We start from the raw sequence: 22,143 nt of genomic DNA, 5'->3' as shown, positions 1-22,143 counted from the left end.
ATGTCCCTAAGTGCCACATCCAACCCAGGCTTGGCAACCCAACCACCTTCCCAGCCCGCCTGTCCCAATGCTTGACAACTCTCTCTGTGAGGAAATTCTTATTAATACCAGGAGTTCACTTATTTTGTAGTGATCTGTCTCAAAACCTGCCACATAAATTTCAGTGGAATAAATGAAGTCAAAGACTGACAGTATTAACACTGTTTATTTAGCTTACTATAGGATGATGCATACCTAACTGTACATCAACTGTACTAAATACTGAGTAACTGAATGCACTCTTTGTGGCATTATCTACAAGAGGAATAGGCAACACAACATTGAGAACATGTTTTATAAATTGACAGCACTGACAAAAATCAGTCTATTGAGCACACAAATCATCTGTCAGACCTAAAAAACATTTTATGTCTTCTGCTTACATTCATAACTATTTCACAGCCAAGAAGAGTAAAACTTTTGACATGGTTTTAACAGAGGGACAATTTACAGACTACTGAAACATCTAATTCACCTCCTGTGTGAAAAGGAGAAAAAACCAATGAATCTAGAAACAATGCCAAAACCACAGGATTATCTGACAGCTTCACAAATCAGTCACAGTGGAGAATTAAGAGACTAACTATAGCTAAATCTAGCAAAATACAAGAAGAAAAACAGCTCAGATAAAGACATGGCATAAGCACTTGGTATCACCTGCTGTGCAGAATCTCAAACACATAGAGGGAAGCCTCAAGGTCTGAGTGCATATCTACCTCAGTGTGGCAGAGAACAAAAAGGCAGGAAGATAGGGGATGGGCTCCCAAGAATTTAGACAGAATTAGCAGCTCTGAACTCTGAGATTTACAGTTTAGTGACAATATCTACAAACAAGTTTACTTTTTCTTTTAAATGCTGAGAATAAGACATCTAGAAAATATCCACAGTCTCAAGGGTTTTTGTGAAGAAAAAAATTATGATCCACTACACGGTTCTGTTACAGTGAAAGGGAAGCACTTTGACTGAAACCACAAAACTAATACACCAACTGAGGACTTGGAAGGAGTGCTCAGTAGGGTAATATTCAATTTCATCTAACAGATTGCAGCTTGGAGATAAGAATTCCTGCTGGAAGGGAGAACAAATCCACAAACTCCAAAATGAGAGGGCATCTATGGTAAGCCCATCTTCACTCCTTAACTCTATGAAATCCATTACTATCCTTCTTAAAAACACCTTATGGAGATACAGCCCATGAGTTTGGATTTCTTGTTCTACTCTTGCATTTTGAAAACCAACATTGTGATTCTAATTATCTAACAAATGTGAAATCAGTGTTCTAAGCTTTTGTGACATAGGCAGATATTTTTAATTTAAAAAGTTTATTGTATACATTCTAAGAGAATTAGAAAACTAAAAGCAATACATTGAAATTAACAGAATAAACAGCCATTGCATCTTTATTCACATGACATTAAAAAAAATTTCTATCAAATGAAGTAATTTCTAACATAAATCTCAATTTTTCTATGAAAACCCCCAAGTGGTTGAGATTCCAGAAACAAACATAACCATTTAATTAATATCAACTCACTTTAATTTGCTAAAGAGAAATCCTTGGACATCACTTTCCTCCTCCTCTTCCTCATCTTCCCCTTCTTTTGTTTCATTTGCTCCTGAGCACATAGCACAGGCAGACAATACAAGCCAAGAAGGTTATTGTAGTATTATGTTTTTATGAATTATAAAACAGTTAATAGAAACACACAATCATGAAGTTGTCATTCCCAGATATAGTTTTAATTAAATTTATACTCCCATATTTTGGCATCTGAATTAATTACTCTACAGAAACATTAAAATTAATTTTTAATATAATTCATTCAGTGGTAACAATTTTTATATGAAATTAAATAGGTGTGGTTAAACAGCTCACTTCCCAAAACACCAATTTCTCAGTTTGATTAAGTGATAAGGTATAACTTATCAGTCAACTATGACAAAATTTATACTTGAAAAGCCTGATGACCTTAAAGCACTTGAATCTCCAGCTGGCATTTGATGTAAGTCAGAGATCAGTTTCTTTCCCTTCAAAAAAACTAAATTAAACCTTAGTATTACCAAAGAGAGCTAACTTTCTTTTTATCTTGAGAATGTGCCTGCAAAGGAATTTTTCGGTCACCATGCTGTAGTTACCACTTTCTGTAGCAAATTGTAACATGCACCAGTCCAAATTCTATGATACATCTATGATACATTCTGTGGTACTTTTCTACACAAGATTGGGAAAGTATTTCCACAGAAATTCAGAAAAAAACCCTCTCAGCCCTGAAAAACTAATGTGTAGATACTGTAGCCATTAGTATATGTGAGAGGCCAACAATCATAAAGTTAACTGAAGACAAAGGTAAACTTAAAATTACAGAGAGGAAAAAGACAAGATTATGTTCTGAAGTGCCCCAGGAAACAGCAACTAGAGGTTAGAAAACTGACTGTATCCTAAGCACAGATCTTTACAAATGTTATCAGGTATTTTGATTTCTTAGTTCCTAATACCTGAGATTTCCTTCTGTAGACAAAAATTAAGTATAGCCTTCAAAACATTAATGACTGGATATTGTACATACTGAAGATTTTAACACATTTCAATACTATTTCCAACAAGATATCAAATCAATGAAAAAATCCACATACCTTTAGCCTCTATGTCATCTACTGCTTTATATTCTGTACTCTTTATTGCAAGTTCCACACCATATCCAGACAAATACATTTTCCTGGAATTTGGTTTCTGCTTGATGATATTTTAACAGAAGAAAAAAACGTAACTTTAAAAATGTATTTAAAGGAGATTAACTATGTCTAATATTGTAACTTTAAAATGTTATGACATTTAAGTCATAACTTAAATTCATCCTTCATTTCAAAGTGCAAGGCATATTGACAGTCCATTGAGAAGGCATGTAAAAGAATGTGACAATGTCTTTTACCTCCTTCAAATCACAGAAACACTGGTCAAAATTGTAGTCTTCACACAATACTAGAAGAAGGACTAGAATAGGCAGAGCTCACAGCACCCTACACAATTATTGATGCCTCACAATTCACATTTCAAGCTGATACCCATTTCTCTCTAATGTTGCCAGACTTACAGGATGTTAAAAGGAAATTCTCTACTTTTACATCAGACTTACTCTTTAAAAAAGTTCTGACAAAACAATTAATCACTTTCTGCAAGGAGTATTAATAAAATGTATTAAAGTATCACTGCTACAAACGGGCTGTCACTTACTTAAAACAAACAACAGCTCTTCTAACTTTGGAGTGGAAGTTTGACTTAAATAGTGTAATTGCACAAAGCATACTTATTTCTGAATACATGCCCTAATTTGCCTCAAATGTATGAAAAACCGCCTTACCAAAATTCAATTTGCACATGTACAGCAGCAATTTCTTGAAAGACTTTGAGCATTAGCTTGCAATTTCTAAGAGCCATTCTGTACTGAGAATCCTCCAGACTACCAGTGAAAACCCAGCAGGGCTGGGAGGCTTCTCTGTCTATCCTCTTAGCAAAACTCAAGGCAGAGGGGGCAGAGAGCACTCTGCAAGAAGCCTCAGTGATACTGGTTAAAAAAACAAAGAGACAGCAGAAAGACCGTACCTCTTCTGTTATCAATGCTCCCTCTTCTTAATGTAAAAAAGGAGGGAGAATCCATCCCAGTGTGTACCAAAGAACAAAAAAGGAGTTTGTGAGGAAGGAAGAAAAGGGAAGAGAGGTCTGAAGAGAGAAAAGGTGCAGGCAAGAAGACAACACGCATTTGGGGAGACCATGATGCATAAGCCAGGCAAAGCAATGAGACATTTAATATGCAAGTAGGCATTTAATTGAAATAAAAGCATAAAAGAACAAAGTTCAATAAAAACTAGACCACATACAACTCTGAATTCAAGACTGGTTTCCTCAAATTCTCATTACTGTGAGCAAACAACTCCAAGTCATCTGCAAATTGCATATCTCATCTCCCTAAAATGTCTGGTCTACATAAATCGCAGCAACCTCTCACTCCATCAGATTATTCTCAGATTAGTCACACTATTTAGGAGCTGCACTTTGAATATAAATCACAAAAGTCTTCTAATAATCAAAACTGGGGACAATACAGTTCCATGTACTGGTATTTTTCTTGGTCAATGACGTTGGCCGTGATAGCCCATGCTGCTGCATCTCAATGAACATGAGACTACATGTGGAATGTGCAAGAACATAATTGGCAATTTCTCAATTTGATTCTCTATTCTATTTTCCATTTGTCTAATTCTAGTTACTAATATGTTCAGTCTGCTGCACCAAGATTCACTCACACTGTATTAAGCCCAGACATATAACCAAAAGAGAGGTATTTCAAGATCAGTGATGCAATCAGTGCATGCATGCAGGATTGGTAACATTACCATGCTTTCCTGGCTTCATAGTTTGTTTTTGGTGAGTTACTTACCTGTAGAGTTTTAACATTAGAAAATATATGCACATAATTCAGGCAAATACAATAATAAATGTAGAAAATGTGTTTTGCCAAAAAGCAATCAAAGCAAAGACAGAGTACTAACAATTTACTGAAACAATGTTGATTTGAATTGCATACCTGAACATAATGCCGGAGAACATAAACAATTTCCTCCTTTTGTGCCTTCTCAGACAAAATCTTGTGGAATTTGACAAAGTCTTTTTTACCCATTTCTGCATATAGAATAACCACTGGGCCATCCTCTCTGAGAGTTGGGAATTTATGGTCTCCCTTAAAAAGATATGGCCTAGGTCTGGTTTTAAAACAAATAATTGTGATATTATAAAGTCAGAAAACTAATTAAAACATTGGCATTTTTCTACTTCATAATTTAAAAAAACTAGTAAAGGTTTATATGCTAAAAGTATACAAAAGCCATGTTAAAATCATCAGAAAATAATCATGTTTGCTCACAAACAAACCCAGAGCAACAAATTCACAAATTAAAGTATAAGAAACTGAAAAATCAGCATCAACGATAAATAATTCAAACATATTTTATCAAATCACAACACAAAGCATAAGAAAAGCATAGCATTTGGAGATTTTGTGGATCAGTAACAGCCTGAAGCTTTTAATTTGAATGATACATTACATCTATCAGAGATGCACAGAGCAATCAGTGAGTAACAGAATAGCAGAGGGAGATTCTGTAGAGTTTGAGAAAGTTGGTAACAAACCTGGAAACTAACTGGGGTTATACTATTTTGACACCATCAAGCTCTGCTAAATTAGCTAATTCTGCAAATTTTGACTACCTAGCTACTCTCTTAATTGAAAACCATGACTAGAAAAGTTACGCTGCAATGATTTCTTAGATGGCGAAAAACAGCTTTTGAATAAAACCTAGGAAAGATGGAGAAGTAACAGAGGATAAGATTGAGTAATACACTTAAGGTACTAATTATTGGTGAGCACACTTCTTCATAGTTGCATTTGCACTGATGGTCAAAAGACCAGTAAACTGTCTCCAAGCATCCCCAAGACAAGTTAGGAAACTAATTCAACACACAGTACAGAACTGTGTGTGGTAGACACTCACTGAATAGCCATACTAGAACGGTTTTTGCAGAACATCACAGTTTCTGTGATGTAGATCTTCAGAAAATCTTTAATGTAAAAACCACAGAATAATTTACACTGCAAAGGTAACATTTGGAGGTAATGTGCTGCAAACTCTCACTTCAAGCAGGAACAATCTGTACAAGGTTACTCAGGGTTTTAACATCAATGTCCTATGTAAGTTTGGCAGGTATGCAATCAAGGACCTCATTTTTAAGGCAGAAATAAAAGGAAGGGCCCAGTTTAAGAATTAACTTGGGTGCAGGTAGTCAGGTGTCACAGAAATATCAGGCAAGCTCTCCCACTGCTATCACAGGACAAGGCAGATCAAATAGGTGAGATCCAGGAGTCTGAAATTACTCCTGAATGAGAAAGCTCTGTGGAAGAACTAATAAAGATTTGCCCCAATGAAAGCATATGTGTGGGATGTGACTTGTGCAACTTCCTTCTCATAACCAGAGAGGTAAGAGCTGACATTGTCATGGAGAGAGTGGAAAACCCCAACCAAGGGACATTCTCTTTTCCTATCTATCTTTATCCACTCTACTTGAACCAACCAATTAAGGTGGTTACTGAGTGCTGCCATAACTTGAATAGTGACAGTCTCATATCACAATGAACATGCTTCATGAAAATATTAAGTGCTGCAATGAAATAAAACTGCATAGAGCTCCTCTAATGACCTTGGGTTGAAAATTAAAGTGTTCAGCCCTTGTAAATCCAAGATAAGCCTCTGTTCTGTTTTTCTTCAACACTGAATAGTAGTGACAAGGAATTGATTCTCCTGCTCTTAGAACTGAAAGGCAATTAATTTCCTGCCATAAGAGATGCTCATAAGAAGGCTGCCTGAAAGACAAGGAAGAACAGCTGGGAAGATGAAAAGAAAATGATAAAAAAAACCTACACAGATGTGGAGCTCAGCACTTGCTAATCAGTTACTAGGGTAGTAGTACAGGCAACTATATGCATGTCTAGATACCCAGGATAGGGTGCAGAAGCAACGTGATAGAAGACAGCAAACATGGACTGGCAAATGTAAGGCACTGATGATTTTGAGGAAAAATGTGACTCCAATGAATGCTTCTGTGACACAGAGACAGCCCCAGAAACCTTAGTGTTGTGGTTTTGGACAGTTCACAAGATAATCAATCCCAACCATTTAGCCATGTGTTCTTTGACACATCCAGAGCCCTTGAGCTCTGAAGCCATTGCACCTCCTCACAAAATACTTCTAGTTAAAGCCACACAGTCCATTGCAACATGGCTCAAAGTGCAGAAGACATAATCACAGTCGCTGCTGCATAAAAGATGAATGAAGCAAAACCTTAACCTTGACATGTAGAGTAGTTGGGCTCTCTGTAGTCCAAAGAGCCTGAGACTTCCTGAATGTTGGGTTGAGATGATGAAGCCACACAAAAAGAATGCTGCAGCCTCTTCTTTCTCTTCCAGTGAGATTTGAAACTATCAGTCCCTAAAATCAGGGCTTTTCTAGCATCCTCATCCAAATATGATGAACAACTGAAAACATAGCTTAAATTGGTCTGGCTGAACTGTAAGAGTCATGACAGACAGAAGACAGAGAATGGAACACAAAGGGAAATACTTTGAAATTAAAAAAACAAAATAAATCAATAAATCAAAAAGATGTCTCACAGAAAAAGAATGACTGGTTTAGAACAACCAGCTGTGACACAGCACACTGTCTCTTATATCATTTGTTCACCTGGTACAAAATAAAAAGACCAGGACCACAGCCCTATCATTATTACCTAAATATCAGCAGCATAGGTGAAGCATCTGCTACCCAGAGTACAAATGGAACTAACAGTGGGAATGATTACCTGAACACGTGTATGTGAGCATGTTTTTCTCAGAGTCTAGCTCCAGGTACTCTAAATATTTGAGTGACACAATTACTATTGAGTGGTGAAAAGGAGAAAAAAATTTATCAAGATTTTGTCCCTGCAACTCTGAATGGTGTAATGTGACTGACTGCAAAGTTATTGAAAATAGAAGACAAATTAAATAAAAGAAACTTTAGTTTTGTTGCAAGTTCTTAATGATTTCTAGAAGTCTAACTCTCTCAATTCTGAATAATTCAGGATTCTATTGTTTAGTATTGTGATTTTCCAGAATTCTGTACATTTGGGAATAATATCTCCAGAGACGACAATGGGCTGAATCCAGTTAATTACTTTAAAATGCAATTGCAATAAAATGCTAAGGTCTTATGATGCCTTAATATATGGCCACAAGAATTTTAAATTATCTGTAGTATATTTTGGCTTTTATTTAGGAAAAAAAAAGACATTTTTTACAATCTAATTGGTAAAAATGGGACATTGTAAACTAGAAAGTGAGCAGTTTTTACAGAAACCTTGGCTATTGAATAAGCAAAAGACAATGATTTAATAAGTTGTAATTGTATCAATGGACTTAGAATACACCATGAATCGTGCACATAGATTCAGAAGCAACCAACCCCAAAGAGACAAATTTATAGGTTTTCAGGGTTTCCTCCACAATTTATGTTTGCCAGAAAGCAAAATCCAAGAAATACACCCTACTAAATCATATTTCAGCTCTGCATACTTCCATGAAGTAGCTGAGGGTATGGATACTAATGTATATTATGAAGACCATTGCAAGGGGGGAAAAAAACCAAGAAAGAAAAGAATACTACATGCAGGCCTTGAAAAAACAAACAAACAAACAAAACCACTTTTTTTGTTTGTTTGTTTTTTTTTTTTTTAATAGAGATTAAATATTATGCTTTTATTACTTTGTTACTTCTATTTTGATAAGTTCTACACATTTTACTCCAGAGCTCCAATTCTGGACTGATGCTAGTTACCAGAAGACAAAACCTGCAGAAAGGGCAGACAGGTGCTAAGTCTAGCACAAGGTGAGGAAAGGTTATGCCAGCAGAGGTAGACTCCTCTTCTACTCCTATGCCAAACCCCTGCAACCCAGAAACCCTCAAGTGTAACAACACTGAGTACAAAGAAAGGTCAGTTAGCAGAGAATTGTGTCAGACATACCAAACTGTAAGTTTGTACAGAAATACACTGTAACTTAAACTTTTCTATTCCTTTAAAAAAAAAAGAAAGGAAAAGATACAAAATTGTCCATGTGATTAGAGAACCAAAGGTCTATGATTTTAAAACCTACTTTGATTCATAACTGATGAACTCTCATAGTATTAAGCTCTTTAGTAATCTATTTTTCCTCTTAAACCAGCTAATTATATTTACCTCTTAGTAGCCTTCTTCAGCAGCTTTTTTATTTCATTAGTCTTACAGGTATGCTTCTCATGGATAACCACAAATGCACTGCAGCCTGCTGGTGGAGGTTCATCAGCTGCAATCTAATATTTCAACAATTATACTCAACCAGAATGCTTTGATTGCACTTAAACTCACATCCCTTTGATTAAAATAACTCAACAGCTGCCATTAAGCTGTGTTTCTAATTAAGCCCATTCAAAACTGGGTACATGTGGGGGGAAAAGGAAAAAAGAAAATAAAAGATTATGACCCTGTAACCTTTGTGACACTTTGTTTATTAAATGCAGCCATACTCCAGAAAATGAAAAGTACATTTATGTTCTGTAAAGACAGGACTGAGAAATCTCCTTCACAAGCTGAAATCACAGCCTGTACTCTGAGATATTTTTAACTTTGGTTGCTATCAGCAATCATGTTAACATCTGAAGATTAGACTTCTAAACCAATAAATCCCAAACAAATAGCATCAATGTTTGATTCTCTCTCTTTCCCATCCCCTGCCTCTTTGAAAAATTCTACTCAGCTATTCCAATATGAATTGGGAATCATGTGACTGCATGTCAGTGAGTCTGGAATCATCAGCTGAAAGGTAAACATAATAAGACATGAGTCTGAGATTATGATACTCCTCTAGAGAACACCTGCAAAACTCCCTAACTTTATTACAGCTTATTACCTTTCAAAAACATGGATTTCACACTTTATCCTAAAAGTGGCATTGCTAAAAGGAGGAGAAGCAATTTTAGGTTTAGAGGCACAGTGAATTTATGTCCTCTCACTTTTTCATTAATAAAGCAGGCTTTTCTAATTTTTCAACTTTTCAAATACCAAAACAATGAGAAAGAAGAGAAATCCACTAAATAACAAATATAAATTACTTGAAGCTATAAGAACTGTCCTACTCTGGGAATGTCTGAATTGCCACAGGATCATTTGAAGCAATGCAAAAAAACCCCACCACCTGAGTTTTAAAAAATGAACAATTACGAAAAAATTCTACCCTGAAAGGAATGCTATTCATACAATTGAACATGAATATTTGCTCCTGTCAATATAACCAGCTTATAAAGCATCACCTTTATCATGTTTGATTCCAAATAATAGTGGCATATATTTTACTGAACTGTAATAACAAACATTGTTTAGCCAAAATATCTCATTCAACCATGTATCAAATATATCAAGCAATACTGTCACCTGCTGAAACATCTGAACAGTCGGAGAATAAGCCCGTATGGAAAGTGCAAACTTCAATAGATTAATTTGCAAATTGGATAAAAATTGTCCTGCTTTCTTCAAGATTAAATTGTAATAGGAGTACTCTGAATCTGTTGAAGAGAGAAAAAAAAACAAAATAAAAGACAAACTTTTAGTATTTAGCCATAAATGATGTGGCATTTCCACCAACACTGCATAATAAGCAGGCATTTATGCCAGTGCTGCTTGTCATTTAAAAGTCTTCAGTGTTGTCCACTAATAACTGCTTCCTTGCCTATGAATCCAGAGGCCTAATATCACAAACAAAAAAAACCCAAAACAACAAAAGAGAGCTCAATAGCACTAGTTAATACCAAAATAATTTTCAGCAATATAAAAACCCACTCAACAATAATGTCTCTTAAAAAACCTATATGGAGAGTCCTGAATAGAGCATTACTTTACAAATAATTTCCTCACATTTAGTTTAGAAACATTCCAACCATGCAACTTACATAAATAAAAATATTCTAAAGGGGCCATTCTTTCAGCTAATCTCATATATTCTATTTCTTCCTTAAAATACATGATAAACAAGAGTATAAGAATGGATACATGTGAAATAGCTTCTCCCTCTCTGCATATCTTGTATTTTCAAGGTCAAAATCAGGACTCTAAGTAAAAAAGTAGGTGGATAGTGTCTGGAAATGACAGAAGTGATAATACAGAACATTGGTTGGAAATAATTAACCTTCAATTGTCATTCTAGAGGCATACCCACTTTCCATAACTAAGCAGCCTCTATCCTCTCATTTTCTTCTTTACACCCCTGTCATGGTTGTGAAAAAAAAAAAAAGAATCTTCTTTTGCTCTGAAAGCCTCTAGTATCTCCGTTCTGCCTTCTCCTCCTCAAAACTCATTATTTAGAAAGGCTGAGTTTGCTGCAATTCACTAGAAAAAAAACCCTAACATTAGTCAAGTGTATAATATTAATTTCAAGAAAGCTCCTTCCCATGAATTCTATATGATGTTCTGGTTCCAGCAGGGGTAGAGTTAATTTTCTTCTTAGCAGCTGGTGCAGTGCTGTGTTTTGTATTCAATGTGATAACACACTGAAGCTTTAGGTTGTGCCTACCCTGAGTCAAGGACTTTCCAGTTTCCCATGCTCTGCCAGCATGGAGGTGCAGAAGCTGGGAGGGAGCACAGAAAAGAGAAACTGACCTGAACTGTCCAAAGGGCCACTCCATACCATGGAATGCTACACTCTGTATATAAACTGGGAGAGTTGACAGGAAGTTGTCCATCTGTTTGGGGACAGGCTGGCCATCAGCCAGTGAATCATGAGCATTGTGCAACACTTGAAAGAAGTTTTATTCCTCTTTTTTTCCTCTTTTTGTTATTATTATATTTCAATTTATTTCAATGATTAAATGGGTTTTATCTCAACCGACAGGTTTTGCCTTTTTCCTCATCCTACTGGGGAGGACAGAGAGTGGACATGTGCTACTTAGTTGCCAGCAGGAGTTAATCCTGACATGTAATTATTAATGTTTGATGTAATTGTCTGACATTAAATTCAATGGATGAAAAAGCTATCCATGATCTCTACACCTACACATAGTGCTGGAAGAACCCAAATGGTAATAAAGCTGGTGAAGGCTCTCAAGCACAAGTCCTATGAGGATCAGATGAGAGAGCTGGGTATGTTTAGCCTGGAGGAGGCTCAAAGGAGACCTTATCACTCTCTACAACCACCACCTGAAAGGAGGCTGTAGCCAGGTCGGGGTCAGCCTCTTCTCCCTGCCAAGTATCCACAGAACAAGGGGAAATGGCCTCCAGCTGTGCCAGAGGAGGTTCAGGTAAGACATGAGGAAGAATTCTTTCACTGACAGGGTGGCTGAGCACTAGAAAGGGCAGCCCAGGGAGGTGGTGCAGTCATCATCCCTGGAGGTATTCAAGAAGTGACTGGACCCGGCAGTTAGTGCTATGGTTTAATAGAGAGCAGCAATCAGTCAAAGGCTGGACTCAGCCTTGGAGGTCTTGTCCAACCTTAACCATTCTATGATTCTGAATGAGACAAATTTAGCTTAACACATTCAAACCAGTGAATATAAAAATTTGGAAGCAACAAATCCTTCCAGATTGAAACTTTTTTCCAATAACTGTATTTTCAAATTGTCTTTAAATTATCTCCACAAAAATAAAATAAAAACTGAAATGTCTGCCTCTCCACTTAGCCCCAAATAACATGCTATTGAAGACAATGAAGAGCCATTAAATATGTAATTCCAAAGATACTGCCCCAATATAGTATTTTTACCACAAGTCTTTAATTTTTTTGTCTTATAAATCTCATCTGTGCTTTCGCTGCAGTGTTTAAAACAGCTGATAGTTTTTTTTCCTGGAGGCTGATTATGACAATTATGATTTTAATAGATAAAAAGCCAAAAAAACAACAAAACAAAACCAAAGAAAGGAACACACAAGGATCCTCAAGTTCAACACTACAGTGAATTTAAGAGGACTCTTAAGGCCTGTAGATGGATTGAATCTGTGACCTTGGTGTTATTAGCACCATGCCCTAACCGACTGAGGCAATTTCAGTTAATCAGAACTATGCTTAGAGCATTGCAAATTATTTTCACGTAGTATTGAATCCTTGAAATTTGGTACTACCTGTTCTCCAAGTTCATTTGAACATTGCCAAAAGAGTAGAATTCATAGTAAGCTTCTTAGGATGTTACAATGAATCACAAAGAACCAGATTTTTCTGGTTATAAAATCCTGCATGATAGCATATTATAAATCATTAACAAAGTCAATTTAAAAGCAAATAAGAACTCACTTTAACAGACTGCAGACATCCAAATGCACATATGTGAGCTTCACATCTGTGTACTTTCATCCTAGTCATGAGAAATACAGCCTAGTGGTCAATAAAACCTGAAAACCTCACTCTGAAGATGCCTTAATTGGTCTGCTGAAAAACTCTTCCCAACTCCTGTAGCCAAAGTGATTAGATTGGCTACAGCAAGAACTGAACAGCCACCTAAGCAGACTCATGTTGAAATGTTGACATTTACTATCATCAATTTACAGCAGTATCTTTTATCACATGTAAGTTAGAAATAATTAAAAGAGACAAACCAGGGCAGTCACAAAAGAAAGTATTACAGCACAGCTCCTCAGACCTCATGCATCCACAGCAGAAAATTAATCTGCTGCCAACCCACAAGAGAATTCAGAGTACTGAGGCACAGGAGGTAGGGAAAGCAAACATAAGGAACATAATTAATCAGAAGAACACAGTGTGCTGGAATAACTACTTGGTGGAATGGATGTATGAGGATTGTTCCAACTGCATAGATATGAATGTCTGGATCCACAGATCAGCCAGGGAGTTAGAGATCTCAGGTAACAACAATCCAGGCAATCACTGGCTAGTCAAATCTCTGTGCCATTCAAGCAAGATGCCAGTAAAGAGGGAATACTTTATTTTATTGCATTATTAGTATAGAAATCACTTTGTCAAACTACACACATAAAAAAACTTGTCTAATTTAGTTGTGAATAATGTGTAGTCTCCTAGATTTAAAAAAATAATTTGCATGATTGTTGTTTATATGAAATATACTGTTACATTTTTTTCAGAGAAAATTGCTTCCATAGAGAAAATATGTTCGTGCTTTGGTTTTGTTTTGGTTTTTAATATATATTTATGAGGTTGCTGAAAATTCAATATATAAACTGAAGCACTTGGGAAGACAGTAAACACTCAAGTGATAATTAGTCAGCAGGGAACTGGCTACTTACTTTCCCTCGGATAACATAAATTAACCTTTAGGGATATAAAAGCACCAGAAAGTTTAAAATGCCATCTTCAGTGTTTTGTAAGTGCTGCTTTTAATATGAAATTTTTGCTGCTTTTGTTTCTTTATAACACACCTGCAGCACAAAATGGCATCATCTGCCTTTCCAAGTATTTCACAAGTCTGGCAGAAAATATGTTGCACATTAAGTAGATATAAACAATGTTGTCCATGTTCCCTGAAGACATTAATTCAATACAGTGTAGCCAATCACTAACCTCTTCATGTTTCCCATATGGTATAATCAAGATGCTGCCCAAGTCGATTTGAGGTCATATTAAAAACCAAAAAAGTTAAAACCATCAAATACATCACTAATGTTCAACCAAATTCCCTGTAGATAATTCCTACCAAATCCATTAAACTGCTATAAATATCACAGCTAAACAGACCATTAATAAACCTAATTCAGTAATGCTAAATATTTTAAATTATCAAATTAACAAGAGATGTTGATTATTCTAAATTTAAAAATAGTCCTGAGAACTGATTAAAAAAAACAGATTGAAAATCATCCAAGAGAGGATTTAGAAGAAAAAAAAGCAGCTACAGTACTTGATTTTTAAAGTTGCATTCTAGCTTTAACTCTTTATGACTCTTCTGAAATATTCAACTGTATATTGGGATACAAGTCTATAATCCAATTCCTTTTAAACCTAGATTTTCAGATTTAAATCTAGAAATTCTTTATCTTTTATGAAAATGTTTTTATTTAAACAATCAAAGCTTTTATTTCCTGCTTATTCATCCTGTCTGCTCTTGCCATCACCTAGAGAACAATTGAAAAGTCAATTGCCTCAACCAATTCTTTTTCAGCCAGATCCTTTAATTTACTGAAGTAGTTGTTGCTACATCAGGCTTGACACATCATGAGCATCCCTCTACGGCAATATATCCTGACATGCAGCAACTAACACTGAACACATTCCACACCATATAGAGGGCCAGCTTCTCCTCAGAGGTTAACTATTACACACCTCACTGTAAACTGTGCCACTGCAGTCTTGCAGTACCAGATTCTTCACTCAAGCTAACCAGTTTATTACAATAAACACCTAATGCAGACTTCCTGTTTATGATGAGCATCCACTTCCTTGGATTAAGACTACCCCAACTATGACTTCACTTTTAAGAAAGACACTTAGTGCCAAAACTTCAAAATTTCCTGCATTATTGCCATAGGTGTGAGTTGGCCATACAGATCAATGCACACAACTGCTCATTATGCTTAATTACAGTAGCATTTTAGTATAGCCCCAAGGTTGCCAACTGCCAGCATCTAACAGTTCAATGGCATGATAGGTCATGGAGATCATCCTACTGTAATTTATTTATTCTCCGTCACAGAATTTATTCTCAATCACAGAGTTTATCCAGGTGAAGCAGGTATTTAACTAACAGTTAATTTCAACAGACATCTGTGTCACTAATAATAAATGTCATTAAAGCTTCAAACTCCTTAGAAAGTGCCTCCAAGCAAGCAAGAGATGACTGATTAAAAAACTCAAACCCTGACACATCATCTAATACAGCAGTCTTATCTCAAGGCAATACCAACTGCATGTAAACCACTCATAGAAAAAAAAAAAAAAAAAAGAGTAAGTTAAAAGTAACTTCTGGAAGTCACTTCATCCAAACAATTACTCAGAAATATAATTTCAAGGCCTGACTAGGCTGCTCAAGGCCTCATGCATTAGAACTTTGAATTATCTCAATTAATAAAGATTCCAGAGCCCCCTGGAGCGGTCAGTTTCAGTGTTTACCCAACCACATGGCAGAAGCATTTTCTCTAGTATCTAACTACAATTTCCATGTTTCAACTTCTGCCCTTTGCTTTCTTTCATACTGCTGTGAACCTTCGGGAATGGCCTGTTCCACTTTCTTTGCACTTTTCACTATTAATGCTGAAGAAGCTGAAGATTCAAGGCCTCTCCTTACTCTTTCCTTTCTCAGATTCACTCATAGCTCTCTCAGCCTTTCCTCAGAAGTCTGCTCCAGCTCCCTAAGCATTGCAGAGACCCTCTCCTAGATTTTCTTCAATGATGCACTCTTGTCCCTTCTTTCACAGGAGCCCCAACATGGCCCCAGTACTCCAGATTCAGTCTTAGGAGTGGAATAAACACTGTATTCCTCATACAGTTGAATAAACACTTCCTTTGACCTGTTGGCTACCCTCTTGCTGCTGCAGCCTTGAGTTGGCCTTCTCAGTGTTGCAAGGATCCCCATTTTCTCAAGAAACCACTTTCTAGTCAGTCAGCACCAAGATTACACTCTTGCTGAGATTATTCCAGCCCACATGCAGGGAGTCTGTAAAGTGCCTCTGCTGAATTTCCCAATGTTTCTGTTGGTCTTCTCTCCAGCTTGCCAAGGTCCCTCTAATTACAGTCCTACCTTCCAGCTTCTCCTCTCAGTTTTGTGTCATTCCCAACCTTGTGGAGCATGTAACACATGCCACTGTTCTGTGTGCTGACAAAGACCTTAAACAGCATTAGACAGCAGCATCTGCCTCAACAAATGCTACTAGCAACTGAACACAGGTTAAATTCTGCACCTACTTCCATTTCCATGTGCACATGCCTCATACAGAATGGCTTTTAGCAACACTCACTACCTGGGCATTCTGTTCTCAGTGACCATCTCTGGTTTTATATATACTTCTGACCTTGAGATCACCATCTCACAGAAATTTTGGGTGTTTTTTATAATTTTCCTAGTTCTTACTCAACAATTAAAATCTGAGTATTTGTACATTTTCTGCTTATACTTCTTCCATTCTTAAGAAATTGTAAGGAAAACACAGAGAGCTAGTAAAGACAAAAATCACACTTTGCTTGACATAAAGCACACCATGGAATCAAAAGCAGCAAAATTATGTTTACCATGTGTGTCCCTGTTCCCTTCTTACTAATCTTTTAAGTCTATTGGCTGCTTAGAATGCTGCTGAACACTCAAATAACAATATCACATACACAACACAATCTTTTTTAAGTTGTATTCAGTCACAACTGTTGAAACATGTTGTTTCTCAAGTCCTCTCTCCCATATACAGCATCTTTAATGTACCTGCACTTCTCACTGCCCCTTTTCTGCATGACCTTTCTATAATTTTTTATCTTTTGACTATTAATTTAACATTCAATTTCCCTCAAGTCTCTTCCAGTGGTAGTGTTAGGTGCTTGCACTCATGCCTAAAGAGTTGTGCTATTCTGTAAGTAAGAGCAAAATGAAGCAGCCTTACCCTGTTTTGAAGCCCTTTTTACCTTGTTCATCTATTGACCTACCAAGCAGGTCTAACATTGCCCAACCTGGTATAAAGCCCCATAGGTCTCCCAATTTTCCATTACCATGGACATTTCTAGTAAGCTGCTCTCCAAGATTTCTTCTGGGGTGGCTTTTTATGTTTCTTTTGCTGGATTTTATGCTTTGGTCTTCTCTCCAAATTTCTAACAACTTAATATTCTTCTGTCTAATCATGCATGGCTTTTTTAGTCCTATTTTGTCAGTGATAAACCTTTATTCTAAAACACCAGTATTGATCTAGAAAACAGTTTCCATGCCATGTACAAGTATTAGACCTTTTCTGGTAATTCTTTAAATTTTTCCTTTAACATTTCGCAGTATTCCCATTTAAGTTATTTGTGTAATTTTATGCCCTGCAAGTATCCATCTTACACAAAACATGCAGTCTCAGTATCCTATAAGCTCTTGGCAATATATGTAAGCAGGTAGGCTTAATCTTTACACTTCTGTTCCATGTTGTAAGAGTATTTCAGTCCATCTTGTCTTCCTTTTGTTTTTTTTAAACTCCTCTGAAAGTATTGCTCTTAGGGGAAAAAATGCTACAACTTTCTGAAAGAAACCTACCTAGTAAGCAATAATGGAAGAGTCAGGCTTGACCTACCTGGAACTAATGAATATGTTGTGTCTCAAAGTGAAATACAGCACAAGATAATATATTAAAAACCAGCATGCTGTTTAACTCACCTCCTTGCTTATAAACTGTTAGCTCCCGCACAGTTTCCAAGAACTGCCAAAACTTCTCATTACCATCTTCTGCAATAAATTCACTGTTTAAAAATAAAAATTAATTGTCTATGGGTTAATGGTGTCCTAAGATGTACCACAGTAAATACCTTCAATTGTTTAAAATAATAAATACCCATCAGCAACCAAATGTTAGATAATTCAATGACTAACAACCATCTCCATAGCATAAACACTGAACAGAGCTGTATTTTGGTCAAAAGATATTTTGACCAAAGTACTATCATCCAAACTCAATAATCAGAGCTGTAAAGTATGCAGACTGTTCTCTTGTTACGGAAAACCCCAAAAATATTCACTTTATTTTTCCACAGATAGTCCAATATGCGCTTATAAATGAGATAATTCAGTATACAAATTTTATTTAATAGTAGCCACCTATACAATAACACACTCTCTGTCAGGTTATAGTTTTTCATTAAATTACAGGCTTTCATCAAGGACATCTACTTTATTGTGCATGGAGGGAGATCACCAATCTCTGACACACTTTTAAACATGGGTTAATCCGTACAAAGCATAAAAGGTAAGGTTTATTTTATATCAAATACCACCCTTCCTTTTTTCCATTTTTTTTTCCAAAACTAGAAGAGGCAAAATTTAGAAATTCTGAAGAAATTCTTTACTGTAAAGGTGGTAAGGTATTGGAACAGGTTTCCCAGAGAAGCTGAGGATGTCCCATCCCTGGCAGCGTTCAAGGCCAGGCTAGATGGGGCTCTGAGGTGTAGAGGAAAATGTCCCTGGCCATGGCAAGGGGTTGGAACTACTTGGTATTTAAGGTCCCTTCCAAGCCAAACCATTCTGTGATTCTATGATTTACAGACATTTCTAAGGTTTGTGGTTTTCCTTAAGGGAACATCAGCTGCTTTCACACCCCTTACTTATGTCTACCAAAAAGTTCCATTTGCTAGTATGACTATATTGTTTTCTGATCTTTACTTTGGAAGTTTGCCTCTGCTTTGATTAGAGAAGCTTGCAGTTCTCCCCTTTATGGGTGTTCTTCAAACAACAGCAAGTAAGTTTAAAAACAAGACAAATATAAGCCAAATGGGCAGGGGAGCCACAAGCATCTAAAACTGGAAAACATTTTCCCTTTCTATTGTGAATCACAAAGTGGTTTGGCTTGAAAAGGACCTTAAAGATCATCTGGTTCCAATCCTCTTCTATGGCTAAGGACACCTCCCACTAGAGCAGTTTGCTCAGAGCCCCATCCAGCCTGGTCTTGAACACTGCCAGGGATGGAGCACCCACAACTTCCCCGGACAACCTATTCCAGAGCCTCACCAACCTCACAGTAAAGAATCTCTTCCGTACATCTAGTCTAAAGCTACTCTTTGAAGCCATTTCTCCTTGTCCTCTCACTGCATGCCCTTGTAGGAAAGGCTCCCTCCCCATCTTCCTTGTAGGCTCAATTAGGTCACCCCAAAGCCTTCTCTTCTCCAGGCTGAAGTTATGATTATAAGCCAAAAGTGCCTTTTAAAGTTCCACCGTGTTTCACTCTTACAGGTTCACATCTAGACTAGTACCTTTATAATCACTTAATTAACGTGCAGACTAGTTAAGGGCAGACAAAGATGCTACTCAGTGGAAGGCAGGGATTGTGTAATTGGCCCATTAGATCTCCTCAACCCAGCGACCTGCCAAACGCCTGAGCAGGTTAAATACGAAGCCGCTGGTACAGCCTGGAAGTGCGGAGAGTCTTGCCAGCACTGCCCACAGCATTTTCCGAGGGGAGAAAGCAGCTCAGCCTCGCAACCAAAAAGTACTTTAACACACCCTCCGACAGAGAGAAACGCTGCTGGCCCAGCGGAGGGAAAGGGGGTCCCTCGCCCTCCTGTTCCCCAGGAGACGGCCGGGACAGGGCGGCCACCGGCAGGAGGAGGAGGAGGAGAAAGAAAAGGAGGAGGCTGCACGCACCTCGCCTCCAGCAGCAGCGGGGTCGCCGGCCACTTGGCGGCCAGGCGGGCGGTCACGGGCAGTGAGGAGGAGGCCGGAGCGGTGCCGCAGGGGCACGGCCGGGCGCACAGCAGGGCGAGCAGGAGCGCCGGCGGCAGCAGCAGCCCGCAACCCGCCATGAGGAGCAGCGGTGCTCGGGACGCCCAGCCCCGCGTGCGCTCCGCCCACGCCCCGCCCACACAGCCATGCCGCTCTCCTACTGGCTGCGCCGCGCCTCCGCGTTACGCTATTGGTCAGCGCGGAGGCCAATCAGCGGCTCACGGCACATAAATAGCGGGGCTAGCCGGCGCCGTGACACGCGGCGCTGGGAGTGCGCAAGCGCGGAAGCGGCACTACCGCCCCCTCCGTCCTGAGGCCCCGCCCCACTCCGCCGCCGTCAGGGCGATCCGGTTACTTTAAAATTCTTATTATTTTGGGGGGATTTCGGGTTGTTTAGTGCAAGAGTGTGATTTACATAGGGTGTCCTAGGTTTGGATGGCCATGGCTGCAGGCGACTGAGGAGGGACATGGCGCCTGCCCTGGCGCTCCCCTCACCTCCCGCTGACCGGGTCCTGACGGCTGCTGTCCCTCGGCCTTCACCACCTACAAACAGTAGTACAAGTCTTACTCTGGGTGAACAGCTTCAGACGTAAAATACACACACAGTTGTTCCTCTGAGAGGGAGGTATTTAATTTCGCCTTCCTCCAAGTTTTCCAAAGCAACTTCTATTCCGAGATGTGCCTTGTTTCATATCTGCATATTTGTTTTTTCCCTCAAGAAGCATGAGCTTCACAGGAGCCCTGCCTCTACCTTCTGCCTAACTTACTTTGGAGTTTTCAGACTCGTGTTCTCTAATTTCTGATTTTTTTTTCTGTGTTCAAAATCTTCGTAGTTAATTCCATTTCCTCAACAAAGTTGCTCCATTCGCTCAGACCTAAGAGAGCTGGTGCTGCTGGAGCTGTGTTGTGGGATGCAGAGCAGCTCTGCATAGTTGTTCACTGGAGAAAGAATTCCCTCAGCTGTATTAAAAACAGGGGGTATTGCCTTTTCCAAAAAGTGACTCATGAAATTTGAAGCTGAAACTTGGAATGCCATGCTGCTGCATACACTTTAATGTCTTTAGCACACAGTCACCTCCTGACTGGTCAAAGTTGCTTTCTGGGTGGAGGAAGCCAGTGAAGGTGTAACTCCAGGGAGCAGGCTATGGATTTCATAGTTTGGATGGTAAGTGCTCTTCTCAAACTATGGTACAGAAATCTGTCATCACAGAATACCTGTATTTAACATGTTTCTGGATCTATATAATGTCAGAGTATGAAAACTACCTCCTGAGGGTCATTCACATGTAAATTCAGCCTGGGGCTTTTGTCGTTGATCTCTTTTGGGTTTATTCAAACCCATTTTTGCTATTGTAAGACCTCAGATAATTTCCAGCTACCACTCTGTCACATATGTGTCACATAGAGTGATGCCACTCTAATGTTAATAGGTTAAAGTAAATCATATCTAAAACTGGTATTGCAGCCTTTATACACCTCTGCAGAAATAATGAAAACCACAGGAGTATTTCTCTTGGTTTATGTGTAAGGTCATTAGAAATAAAAAAATTCAGCATCTGCACTATGGAGAAAGGCTGTGATACAGTGTCTAAGCAGCTTCATTTCTCTCATACTGACCATTCAGGAGTTGCTGCTGCTGCTAGTAACAGGGATGGCATGGCACCAGAGTACTGTATGGATGAGTGAGTTTGGTCCCCTTGTCTTTCTATGCTAATAACCCAGGTATGGGGCCAAACTCTTCTATCCATAGAAAGTAAGTTCACATGCAGTGAACTGATAAAGCACACTTCCACCCCTCCCTAGCAAAGTTCAAAATGCTTTTGATAAACTTAGAAGAGCTCATGCTACACTTGTTCTGCACAGAATAGGCCATAGCTGATTTATATTGACCATCTACCAAAAAACATGCCAGCCCAAGTAATCCTATGGTTAAAGGAGTTACAAGTTGGTCTTTTGATATTTCTTCAAGCAAAACTGAGATGTACATAGCTCATTCCCCATGTAGATACATTTGCTGTGCATTTTTCATATCTCTGTGATACAATGTGATGATGGATGCACCCACCTTACCCTGATCTATCAATTGGTTTTCTATATAAAGTTGCTCTGTTACTATGTTTTATATCGATGCTGAAGAGTCTGCTT

At 38.2% G+C, this 22,143-nt stretch overlaps 1 protein-coding gene across 2 annotated transcripts in view; it reads right to left on the bottom strand.

Annotated features, from left to right (window-relative positions):
- UGGT2 (UDP-glucose glycoprotein glucosyltransferase 2) overlaps nt 1-20,106 on the bottom strand; it is a 74,940-nt gene extending 54,834 nt beyond the window's left edge. For both annotated transcript variants that reach the window (XM_079306770.1, XM_079306771.1), the window contains exons 1-7: nt 19,921-20,106; nt 17,944-18,026; nt 10,091-10,221; nt 8,861-8,973; nt 4,623-4,797; nt 2,674-2,770; nt 1,574-1,655 (exon numbers count right to left, since the gene is read on the bottom strand). In XM_079306770.1, the coding sequence (XP_079162896.1) occupies nt 1,574-1,655; nt 2,674-2,770; nt 4,623-4,797; nt 8,861-8,973; nt 10,091-10,221; nt 17,944-18,026; nt 19,921-20,078 (839 nt within the window). In that variant the 5' untranslated portion in view covers nt 20,079-20,106. The remainder of the gene's footprint in view (nt 1-1,573; nt 1,656-2,673; nt 2,771-4,622; nt 4,798-8,860; nt 8,974-10,090; nt 10,222-17,943; nt 18,027-19,920) is intronic.
- Between the last annotated feature and the right edge of the window lie 2,037 nt (nt 20,107-22,143).

Source organism: Erithacus rubecula (assembly GCF_903797595.1).
Source record: "Erithacus rubecula genome assembly, chromosome: 1".
NCBI lineage: Eukaryota > Metazoa > Chordata > Aves > Passeriformes > Muscicapidae > Erithacus > Erithacus rubecula.
This window is presented reverse-complemented; position numbering and strand designations above follow the sequence as displayed.